General features: G+C 46.1%; 1 protein-coding gene across 10 annotated transcripts in view; it reads left to right on the top strand.

Moving 5' to 3' along the window:
• EML1 (EMAP like 1) overlaps window positions 1-4,410 on the top strand; it is a 204,819-nt gene extending 200,409 nt beyond the window's left edge. For 8 of the 10 annotated variants that reach the window (XM_082387710.1, XM_082387709.1, XM_082387715.1 and 5 more), the window contains 3 exons: window positions 647-742; window positions 2,002-2,132; window positions 2,700-4,410. In XM_082387710.1, the coding sequence (XP_082243836.1) occupies window positions 647-742; window positions 2,002-2,132; window positions 2,700-2,825 (353 nt within the window). In that variant the 3' untranslated portion in view covers window positions 2,826-4,410. The remainder of the gene's footprint in view (window positions 1-646; window positions 743-2,001; window positions 2,133-2,699) is intronic. The other 2 variants (XM_082387711.1, XM_082387712.1) reach the window with 2 other exon arrangements.
• Window positions 4,411-12,420: the final 8,010 nt, after the last annotated feature.

Genomic DNA, 12,420 nt, shown 5'->3' with positions numbered 1-12,420 from the left:
AAGGGGCCTCCCTGGGGCGGGGCAGGAGGCCCTGCCTGATGTGGGGCAGAAGTGGGGGATGGTTTTCAGGGACAGGCCAGGGGTCTAGAATCTTCTCAGACGTGGTCTCATACTCCACTAGTGAGAGTTTAACTGGGGAACAAACAAATCACCTGCAACGCCCCAGGTACTTGGTATGACTGGTTTCCGTAAGCTTCCATCCCTGACTCAGAGCTGAAGGGATGGGGTTTGTGTGTGTGTGTGTGTGCATCTGTGTGTGCGCGCGTGTGTGCATCTGTGTGTGCGTGCGCACGCCCAAGCGTATGTTGGGAGAGGGCCAGGGAGCCTAACAGCAGGGGGTAGAGTTGTATCCAGGGAGACAGTGAGCAGACAGAGGCCTCAGAACCAGAGGTGGTCAAAGAAAAGAAGCCGGACTGGGGGAACAGACCCAGAGAAGGAGACGAGCAGAAACGGAAGAAGAGGGGTCCCTGCTGAGGCCCTGGGGCTTGGGCAGTGAGCACGGTCCCCGCGGAGCTGGGAGGTGGATGGTCTCCCCCTCCCAGAGGGCTCTGTAGCCGATGGGGCCTGGCTCCGAGGGCCCAGCCTTGCCCAAGAAGGAGAGAGGGCTTTGGCACGGATGTCACCAGACCTGCATTTGCCTTTCCAGGGGTTCCCTCTGCTTGTAAGCAAGTTGTAAGTGTGGAAACTACGAGAGACATCGAATGGGCCACATACACGTGCACTTTGGGATTCCACGTCTTTGGTAAGGTTTCTGCACCTTTCATTCTGTTCAAACGTAGGATGTATCTACTTTTAGAATGACTTGCTAATAGTAATGAAATCTCTTGGTCGGCTTCAAACTGCTCTGCTACCCTGTGGACCCCACAGGACACAGGACACAGTCCCTGCAGCCCTGGGGAAGGGTCAGGGCTTGCCCAGCTCTGGCCAGGCGAGAGGAACCAGAACCCTTTTCTCTCGTACGAAATGGGTCCTGAGATAATTCTCTAGAAGCCTCTTATATGAGGTAGTGCCAAACGTCCTAGATAAATGGACCAGATGGCACCCGATCAATTTATTTACGATTTGTTAGAGTGATTGTATCTTTTTGGCCCTTAAACTAAATTTTTCACCTCCTTCAAAGTTAAGATTAGGAATATGTTTATAAATGGTCTAAAATAAATTGCCACAATTTAGTAGAATAAAAAAGAAAAGGCAGTACTTATAATCTCTGTATGTATGACTGTAAGTAAGTTCGTCAGAATTTCACAAGCCTCCTTAGGGCTGGCGTTTTACCATCTTCTGGTGTTGAATACTAGGACGCCCTGGGTTTACTCTAGATCTGCCTGTTAAGAAACTGATGTGCCTGCAGCTCTCTCATATCCAAAGTTATTGGGACCAACAGGGTTTCCTGAAGCAATGGTCAGGAGACCCCATCCCCCAGACCACACCCCAGGCCCACCTGGGCACAGGGCTGTGGAGTCAGAGCTGCTGCCTCACCCAGCCCACAGTGAGCAGACACCCCACCTGCCCAGTACCACCAGGCAGACAGCAGCCATGAAGGGCTGACACCAAGGAACGCCTGAAACACACAGGCAGTCCCAGAGTTAAAAAGCCCTTTGGAGGGCCTCTCATATGTAAAGCGTTAGCCCCAAAAAAGAAAAGTTAGGAAACTGCAGGCTTAGGACTAGTCAGCTTCCCATCAGATGCTTTGGGGAAAAAGCAAGCCATTGTGTCCAGAACCAGGGATTCTGGCCTGCTTTCTGCTGTAGCGTCAAGAAGGGGCCCGAAAGAGGTGGAAGCCCTGAAGGCCTGTCACCGCAACTCTCATGCAGCAGAACAGCATACGCAGTGAGGGTTTCCCGGAACAGCCTGCAGGGAGATGATCTGAGACAAAGCATTCCTTGGGCCTGGTTTCTAAATCTGGGACATTTCTATTTTCGTGAGAGTTCGATGGCCAGTCCCCACACAGTGTGGCCCTGTGTCCTGGTATTTCCAGTGCTCTGTCTGGGGTCTTTGTTTTAGGAGTGTGGCCAGAAGGCTCGGACGGAACCGACATCAATGCCGCCTGTCGGGCCCACGAGAAAAAACTCCTGTCAACCGGTGACGACTTTGGCAAAGTGCACCTCTTCTCCTACCCCTGCTCACGGTTCAGGGTAAAGGCCCATCTCCTTCTCTAGCCTTACCCCACGGGGCGCACTTACCGCCTGGCCTGTTGGTAACTGAATAGAAAGCTGCTGTGAGTGATGCCACCAGTCACAAACGCAGGGGTGACCGTCCTTCGGCTGCCCCAGGGCACTTCAGGCCCCCCTCCACTGCCCTCCGGAGAGAACCCCGCCCCCCCCATCTGGTTCTGGCTCGCCCACCTCTGCACTTCGTGGGCCCCCCTCCTCTGCTGTCCACCATGGCTTCCTCTGCTCCAGCCCTGCTGAGCCGAGCCCACACCAGTGCCTGGAACACCCCTCCTCGTTCTTCCCAGACCTGACCCTCCTCCTAGGAGACCCTCCCCTCCACCCCTGCACCCGGTCCGCCCTCCTTTGGGCCGGCCTGTGCCTGGTGCAGCCTCTGGGGTTGAACCTCTCCCTGCCCGCCTCCGTCCCCTCCAGACCAGATTCTCAATGTATAGGGGCGCCATGCGGTTTGGCACGAACGTAGACGTCCAGCACTTCCAAGCCCGCCTCGATGGCTTTGCGTTCAGCTCCCTCCATGTCATTCTTCCCCAGGCTCCCAGCCACGTGTACAGCGGGCACAGCAGTCACGTGACCAACGTCGATTTCCTCTGTGACGACAGCCACCTCATCTCCACTGGCGGCAAAGACACGAGCATCATGCAGTGGCGGGTCATTTAGTCCCGGCAAGAACCCGGGGGAGCAGAACGGGCCAGGAGGTACAGACTCGAGTTTCGCTCACTCGGTCACTGTGATTTCTGCTTTGTTTGAAGAGTTCTCACAAACCTCAGGAAAATTTTGCCCTTTACTGGTTACCTTAGCTTAGTGGATCGGTGAGCGTCACAGCGGGTCAGCCATTCAGGTCTCTCTTTTGTTGTACAATATATAAAACACTTAATATAAAAAAGATGCCAAGGTTTACATTACGGTGACATCGAGAAGTGACTGGTGTATCCTTCATAACTTTTCTATGAACTCTTCAAAAACGGTCACAGATGCCTTTTCAAAGATTGTATATAGGCTTTACTATGTCACCATGGAGGTTGCTAAGTCAAATATTTATGATAACGAGGTACTGAATCATGATCGCTGTTGATTAACTGGTCCTAAAAGGATAAGTCGATGGAGAAGAGTATGGATAACTGATTTGCACAACTGAATCAGGAAATGCAAATAAGACTTTATTTGGTTAACATTTTCTAAGGTTTCATTCAGTTCTCCCTCTGGGAGGCTGGTGAGAAAGGGGTCAGATTCTTCTTGTGTTAAGCAGATTCTACTCCAGATTAACTTAACTATTGCAGCAGGGTACCCAGGCATTTCAGAGTTCCAGCTAGACTGTCTGCCTAACCATATGCAGTCAGCCACTTAAAGCCTACACGAATCACGTCCCCTCTGTTCCCTGTTCACAGGCCCTGGTGAATGGTGGAGACAACTAGCCACCTTCCTCTGTATATTAATTGGCATGATATGGTATTTGTACTTGTATAGGATTTTAGCAATTCATAATGAATACGTAAGGCTAGGCTTTACTATTTTAATGCTTACGGACATTGTATATTTGTATTTTAAGACCAAGTAGACCAAGTCAAAAAGATATCTCTCTAGTGTACCATACACCTGCAGCGGGGAGAAGTCTGGAAGGCTCCACCAGGTACTAAGGGCAGCTTCTTTTCCTGTCTTTTGTGCATGGACGGCTTATCACGCTATGAAATAAGATTGCGCTCTGCTGAGTAAAACAGAGAAGGCCTTATCCATTTCAGTTGTGTGGCAGATTGGAATTTATTGTTTACATTGGGGAATGTATCTCAGATTTTAAAATAGAAGAGTAATAAACAGACTTAAAGACGAATGTTAAGATTTTTACTTGTTCTAGGCAAGTAAATGAATTGAACCATCAACTCTACAGCACTGGTTGTTTAGAGTGGCCGACGAAGCTGAACATTGGGAAGCATTTTTTATTACATCTCCAGCCTGCTGCGGAAATGCCGGGCACCAGTAAACGATATGTATTAAAGATGATTCTGTTTGTATGTATCCTTATCAAATATATTCTGTAATGAAATAAAATCTGAAAAGTGGATTTCTTATTGACCTATAATCACGAAAGTATATAAATTAAAATATTTAAAATTAGATATGATTCACACTATATTGTTTCATATCCAGATTTTTTTTTCTCACCTGGGTCATTTGCAAATAAAACAGCAGTTTGCATATGGTGTGTAAGCATTCATCAGATTAGATAACTATAAAGAATTCAGCTTTTTGTTGTTGTTGTTGTTGTTTTTGGCCACCCCACGTGGCTTGTGGGATCTCAGTTCCCTGACCAGGGATTGAACCCAGGGCACAGCAGTGAAAGGCCAGAATCCTAACCGCTAGGCCGCCAGGGAACTCCCAAGAATTTAGCTTAATTACCATACCCAGTTGTTAGTTTACCTGGTTATGTAAATACTGGCAAAAATAATCATTTTAAAATTAATATTTAAGGAATAACCAGATCAGAGAAAGGAAGGAAACCCATTATTAACTCAAAAGTTATAAGATCTACTTTTATTTCTATACACTTTCAGTATTTCCCAAGCTCAATAATGGAAAAGGGGTATGTATATAAATCATTATTGCTACCTTCATACTTGCCTACCTTTTAAATGAAATTCTCAGTATTAACTTTGCAGGTATTCATTAACATAGCAAGCAGTGGCCACGTACCACGACTTACCATCTCTCAGGCAAACTAGGCCTAGAACCCCAGGATTCTGCTGGAATGAGAGACCCCAGAAGCAGAGCCAGGCCTGTTCCTCCCAGTGGCCTATGGCCACATCAGCTCTCAGCCCTACTGCAGAGAGTAACAGTTGAGGGACTATTACCCTAATCTTGGTGAAGTGATGGTGGCGTGGACTAAGGTGCAGGCGGTGGACAGGGGAGAGGTGAATGGAGTGTCTGAGAGAGGTTTCTGGGGTGACGTCAGCAGGGCCTGGCGATGGACGGGATGGGGGCGGTGGGTGAGGCCCAGGTCCCCGACTGTTCTCTGGGCAGATGTTGGTGCCGTCGGCTAAGATGGGGGGCACTGCAAGTTTGAAAGAGGATAATGAGTCAGGCCTGGGACAGGCTGGAGTGAGGTGAGGGGCCGCTGAGACATCCAGGTGTTAAGTGCGAAGCAGGTGTTTGGCTAGCAGGTGCAGAACAGAAATCGGGCTGGAGGTGCCATCGTGAGTGACGCTCTCCGCAGGAGGCCGACACGGAAGCCAGGGTGTGCTGAGTCTGCGGGTCCTGGGCAAGCAGGGTGAGGAGAGGGCCTCCGACCCAGCCAGGGGGACTCCGATGGACTTCAAGGGCAGGTAGAGCATGAGCTGTCAGCAGGGAAGGAGAAAAGCCAGCAGAGGGCTGGGTGGGGCAGAAAAGAGACCCACACGAGGGCTGTGGAGGACCCGGCAGCCGGGTGGCTTGATTTGGTGCTCGCTGTGGAGCCACTGTGGGCTCTTTACTCGTTTAGCAAATGGTTTTCCAGCATCTGTGTACAGAGTGATGCTGGGCAGGGATCCAGGCGTGGTGGGAGAGCCTCGGCAAGTGGAGGAGAGAGGGCACGAGGTCAGGGGTGAGGGCACGGGGTGGGAGGCCTCCAGAGCCAGCTGGAGCTGCATGGGGGGAAATTTCGTTAAGTGGATCCTGGCATCCGTGGACTCACATCTGCGGTTTCCACTGCATGAGGTGCACCCTGGCAGTGGGTCAGAGGGGCTGTCCGTGGTCCACTGGAAAGCCCACTCAGACATCTTCCCAACCCCTCCAGTTTTTCTTGAGGGATCGCTTCCACTGCCCAGAGGTTGCACACAGCACTCATTGGTCATTTTTTCTCTGATTTGGGAACAGGCTACCATCATCTAATCTTTGAGGCAGAAGAGCGCGCAGAAGAAGTAACGTTGGAGACTCTCTGGCTTTCTCAAAGGGGGTCAATCTAATACACAACCGGGAAGCAAGCTGAATAGTGTGTACTTCTTGCGAGGTAGAAACTGATTCCAGGCTACTCTTCGTACTGGTTCTCAATTTTTTTAATAGAAAATTTCAAACATACACAGAAGTAGAGAAAGCCTCTCACCCAGCTTCAAAACTTATTGGCATCTTGAAAGCCTCGTTGCTACTCTCTCTCCTAACTGTGGGTGGGGAGGGGCCTGGAGGACTTTAAAAGTCCAGCAGATGGCGGACCAGGAGGACGCGGAATTCGCGTCTCACAGCCAGGGCACCGACCAGGCCCCGGCGGGGGACCGCGGACACCTAAGGGGGCGGGAGGAACCCCCAGCGACCGGGTAGGACGTGGGGCTTGGGGGGAGTGAGGGGGGAGGTTAGGTGGAGGCGGGACAGGACAGGCGCCCCTGAGGGGCGGCTGGGGGAGGGGAAGGGATCCCACGCCCAAAGGGGGAAATTGGGGGACCACTGGGAGGGCAGAGGATCAAAAGGGAGCGTGGCCAGGTTTCCCCTGACCACGTGGGCCCCCGGGAGCCTGCTGAGATCCCGGGCCTGATCCTCTGCCCACTGAGGCCCCCTCCAGCCGGGCGGATCCTGAGGGAGAGGGAGGGAGGGAAAGGGGAGCAAAAGTAAAGGCCGGACCTCCGGGGCCTGCACCCCTGAGGGGCGGCTGGGAGAGGGGAGGAGTTCCTACGCCCAGCGGGACCCACCCACAGTTAGGGGTCCAGTGGGGACGGGGGAGACCCTGGGGGAGACGGTGGGGGAGGGCACGAAGGAACGGAAGGGAACAGGGCCAGTGCTTTCCCTGTCCACTCAGGCACTGGGGCGCCTCCTGGGCTCCAGGGCCTAATCCTCTGCCCTCGGAGCCTCCGTCCTGCCATGCAGGCCCAAGCCCTGCCCCTGCAAACCCATCCAGGGCCCTACCTCTACACTCGGAGACCCCCTCTGAGACCCTCTCCAACACGCTGGGCCTAAGCCCCACCCACACACCCTCACTCAGGGCCCTACCGCCAAACTCCGCAACCCCACACTCCAGAGGCCCTACTTCCAACATACAGCCTCTCCCCTTCGGAGCAGATCCTAAGCAGAGGCCCCGACCATGCTTGAACGTCACCCCACCTAGGCCCCGCCCCACACTCAAACGTCTCCCCCCCACCCGCCTAGGTCCCGCCCCACCCTAAACCCCGCCCCTGCCTAAGTTCCACTCCCCACCTAAACTCTTTCCCCCATAGCCAAGGCTTTTTTTTTTTCTTTTCCTTTTTCCTCTTTTAGATTGGGGTTCTGTTTTATATTGTTGATTCATTGTTGTTGATTCTTTTATATTTTTATTTTTCCTAATAAATCTTTTATTTTTCTAATTTTATTTTATTCTTTATACTTTGTTAGTGGTCCCTCCTTTTGGCTTGTTCCCTACCCACGCCCCCCCCCCGCCCTTTTTTTTTTCCTTTTTTCTGTTGTGGTTTTATTTGACCTTGTTGCAGTTGTTTCAATTATAGTTTTATTTTTCCTAATATATTTTTTATCTAATTTTATTTTATTTTTTATTCTTTGATATTATACGGCTCCTTTTTTTCTTTCTTTCTTCCTTTTTTTTTTTTTAACCACACCATGAAGCTTGCGGGATCTTGATTCCCAGGCCGGAGGTAGGGCCCAAGCTCTTGTGGTGGGAGATTCGAGTCCAAACCACTGGAGTAACACAGAACCTCAGACCCCAGGGAATATCAATCGGAGTGAGGCCTCCCGGAGGTCCTCATCTCAGCACCAAGTCCCAGCTCCATCCAACTGCCTGCAAACTCCAGTGCTGGACATCTCAGGCCAAACAACCAGTAAGACAGGAATACAACACCACCCATCAAAGATTAGAAAAATGAAACGACAAAAAAATATGTTACAGATGAAGGAGCAAGGTAAAAACCTACAAGACCAAATAAATGAAGATGAAATAGGCAACCTACCTGAAAAAGAATTCACAGTAATGATAGTAAAGATGATCCAAAATCTCAGAGACAGAATGGACAAAATACAAGAAACATTTAACAAGGATCCAGAAGAACTAAAGAGTAAACAAACAGTGATGAATACCACAATTACTGAAATTAAAAATAGTCTAGAAGGAATCAATAACAGAATAACTGAGGCAGAAGAACAGATAAGTGAGCTGGAAGATAAAATGGTGGAAATAACTGCCAGGGAGCAGAATAAAGAAAAAAGAATGAAAAGAATTGAGTACAGTCTCAGAGATCTCTGGGACAACATTAAACGTGCTAACATTCGAATTATAGGGGTCCCAGAAGAAGAGAAGAAGAAAGGGTCTTAGAAAATATTTGAAGAGATTATAGTTGAAAACCTCCCTAACATGGGAAAGGAAATAGTCAATCAAGTCCAGAAAGCACAGAGAGTACCATACAGGATAAACCCAAGGAGAAACATGCCGAGACACATATTAATCAAACTATCAAAAATTAAATACAAAGAAAAAATAGTAAAAGCAGCAAGGGAAAAGCAACAAATAACATATAAGGGAATCCCCATAAGGTTAACAGCTGATGTTTCAGCAGAAACTCTGCAAGCCAGAAGGGAGTGTCAGGACATATTTAAAGTGATGAAAGGGAAAAACCTACAACCAAGATTACTCTACCCAGCAAGGATCTCATTCAGATTCGATGGAGAAATTAAAACCTTTACAGATACGCAAAAGTTAAGAGAATTCAGCACCACCAAACCAGCTTTACAACAAATGCTAAAGGAACTTCTCTAGGCAGGAAACACAAGAGAAGGAAAAGACCTAAAATAACAAACCCAAAACAATTAAGAAAATGGTAATAGGAACATACATATCAATAATTACCTTAAATGTAAATGGATTAAATGCTCCAACCAAAAGACATAGACTGGCTGAATGGATACAAAAACAAGACACGTATATATGATGTCTACAAGAGACCCACTTCAGACCTAGGGACACATACAGACTGAAAGTGGGGGGATGGAAAAAGATATTCCATGCAAATGGAAATCAAATGAAAGCTGGAGTAGCAATTCTCATATCAGACAAAATAGACTTTAAAATAAAGACTATTACAAGAGACAAAGAAGGACAGTACATAATGATCAAAGGATCAATCCAAGAATATATAACAATTGTAAATATTTATGCACCCAAGGTAGGAGCACCTCAATACATAAGGCAAGTGCTAACAGCCATAAAAGGGGAAATCGACAGTAACACAATCATAGTAGGGGACTTTAACACCCCACTTTCACGAATGGACAGATCATCCAAAATGAAAATAAATAAGGAAACACAAGCTTCAAATGACACATTAAACAAGATGGAATTAATTGATATTTATAGGACATTCCATCCAAAAACAACAAAATACACTTTCTTCTCAAGTGCTCATGGAACATTCTCCAGGATAGACCATATCTTGGGTCACAAATCAAGCCTTGGTAAATTTAAGAAAATTGAAATTGTATCAATAATCTTTTTTGACCACAATGCTATGAGACTAGATATCAATTACAGGAAACAAACTATAAAAAATACAAACACATGGAGGCTAAACAATACACTACTAAATAACCAAGAGATCACTGAAGAAATCAAAGAGGAAATCAAAAAATACCTAGAAACAAATGACAATGAAAACATGATGACCCAAAACCTATGGGATGCAGCAAAAGCAGTTCGAAGAGGGAAGTTTATAGCAATACAATCCTACCTCAAGAAACAAGAAACACCTCAAATAAACAACCTAACCTTACACCTAAAGCAATTAGAGAAAGAAGAACAAAAAAACCCCAAAGTTAGCAGAAGGAAAGAAATCATAAAGATCAGATCAGAAATAAATGAAAAAGAAATGAAGGAAACAATAGCAAAGATCAATAAAACTAAAAACTGGTCCTTTGAGAAGATAAACAAAATTGATAAACCATTAGCCAGACTCATCAAGAAAAAAAGGGAGAAGACTCAAATCAACAGAATTAGAAATGAAAAAGAAGTAACAACTGACACTGCAGAAATACAAAGGATCATGAGAGATTAGTACAAGCAACTATATGTCAATAAAATGGACAACCTGGAAGAAATGGATAACTTCTTAGAAAAGCACAACCTTCCAAGACTGAACCAGGAAGAAACAGAAAATATAAACAGACCAATCACAAACACTGAAATTGAAACTGTGATTAAAAATCTTCCAACAAACAGAAGCCCAGGACCAGGTGACATCACAGGTGAATTCTGTCACACATTTAGAGAAGAGTTAACACCTATCCTTCTCAAGCTCTTCCAAAATATAAAAGAGGGAGGAACACTCCCAAACTCATTCGATGAGGCCACCATCACCCTGATACCAAAACCACACAAGGATGTCGCCAAAAAAGAAAAGTACAGGCCAATATCTCTGATGAACATAGATGCAAAAATCCTCAACAAAATACTAGCAAACAGAATCCAACAGCACAGGGGCTTCCCTGCTGGCGCAGTGGTTAAGAATCCACCTGCCAATGCAGGAGACAGAGGTTCAAGCCCTGGTCCGGGAAGATCCCACATGCCGTGGAGCAACTAAGCTCGTGCGCCACAACTACTTAGGCTGCACTCTAGACCCCGTGAGCCACAACTACTGAGTCCATGTGCCACAACTACTGAAGCCCACATGCTTAGAGCCTGCAACAAGAGAAGCCGCCATAATGAGAAGCCTGCGCACCACAACGAAGAGTAGACCACACTCTCCTCAACTAGAGAAAGCCCGTGTGCAGCAGTAAAGACCCTATGCAGCCAAAAATTAATTAATTAATTAATTAAGTAAAAGAATCCAACAGCACATTAAAAGGATCATACCCCATGATCAAGTGGGGTTTATCCCTGGAATGCAAGGATTCTTCAATATATGCAAATCAATCCATGTGATACACTATGTTAACAAATTGAAGGAGAAAAACCATATGATCATCTCAATAGATGCAGAAAAAGCTTTTGACAAAATTCAACACCCATTTATGATAAAAACCCTCCAGAAAGTAGGCATAGAGAGAACTTACCTGAACATAATAAAGGCCATATATGACAAACCCACAGCCAACCTCGTCCTCAATGGTGAAAAACTGAAACCATTTCCTCTAAGATCAGGAACAAGAAAAGGTTGCCCACTCTCACCACTATTATTCAACATAGTTTGGAAGTTTTAGCTACAGCAATCAGGGAAGAAAATGAAATAAAAGGAATCCAAATCAGAAAGGAAGAAGTAAAACTGTCACTGTTTGCTGATGACATGATACTATACATAGAGAACCCTAAAGATGTTACCAGAAAAACTACTAGAGCTAATCAATGAATTTGGTAGAGTAGCAGGATACAAAATTAATGCACAGAAATCCCTTTCATTCCTATACACTAATGATGAAAAATCTGAAAGAGAAATTAAGGAAACACTCCCATTTACCATTGCAACGAAAAGAATAAAATACCTAGGAATAAACCTACCTAAGGAGACAAAAGACCTGTATGCAGAAAACTATGAGACACCGATGAGAGAAATTAAAGATGATACAAACATATGGAGAGATATATACTATGTTCTTGGATAGGAAGAATCAACATTGTGAAAATGACTGTACTACCCAAAGCAATCTACAGATTCAATGCAATCCCTATCAAACTACCAATGGCATTTTTCACAGAACTAGAACAAAAAATTGCACAATTTGTATGGAAACACCAAAGACCCCCAATAGCCAAAACAGTCTTGAGAAAGAAAAACGGAGCTGGAGGAATCAGGCTCCCTGACTTCAGACTATAGTACAAAGCTACAGTAATCAAGACAGTATGGTACTGGCACAAAAACAAATATAGATCAATGGAACAGGATAGAAAGCCCAGAGATAAACCCACGCACCTATGGTCACCTTATCTTTGATAAAGGAGGCAAGAATATACAATGGAGAAAAGACAGCCTCTTCAATAAGTAGTGCTGGGAAAACTGGACAGCTACATGTAAAAGAATGAAATTAGAACACTCCCTAACACCATACACAAAAATAAACTCAAAATGGATTAAAGACCTAAATGTAAGGCCAGACACTATAAAACTCTTAGAGGAAAACATAGGCCGAACACTCTGTGACATAAATCACAGCAAGGTCCTTTTTGACCCACCTCCTAGAGAAATGGAAATAAAAACAAAAATAAACAAATGGGACCTAATGAAACTTAAAAGCTTTTGCACAGCAAAGGAAACCATAAACAAGACAAAAAGACAACCCTCAGAATGGGAGAAAATATTAATATGCAAACGAAGCAACCAACAAAGGA

Source organism: Balaenoptera borealis, assembly GCF_965194805.1.
Source record: "Balaenoptera borealis genome assembly, chromosome: 3".
NCBI classification, from domain to species: Eukaryota; Metazoa; Chordata; class Mammalia; order Artiodactyla; family Balaenopteridae; genus Balaenoptera; species Balaenoptera borealis.
The sequence above is the reverse complement of the archived record's forward strand: the minus strand, read 5'-3'. Positions and strand labels throughout refer to the sequence as shown.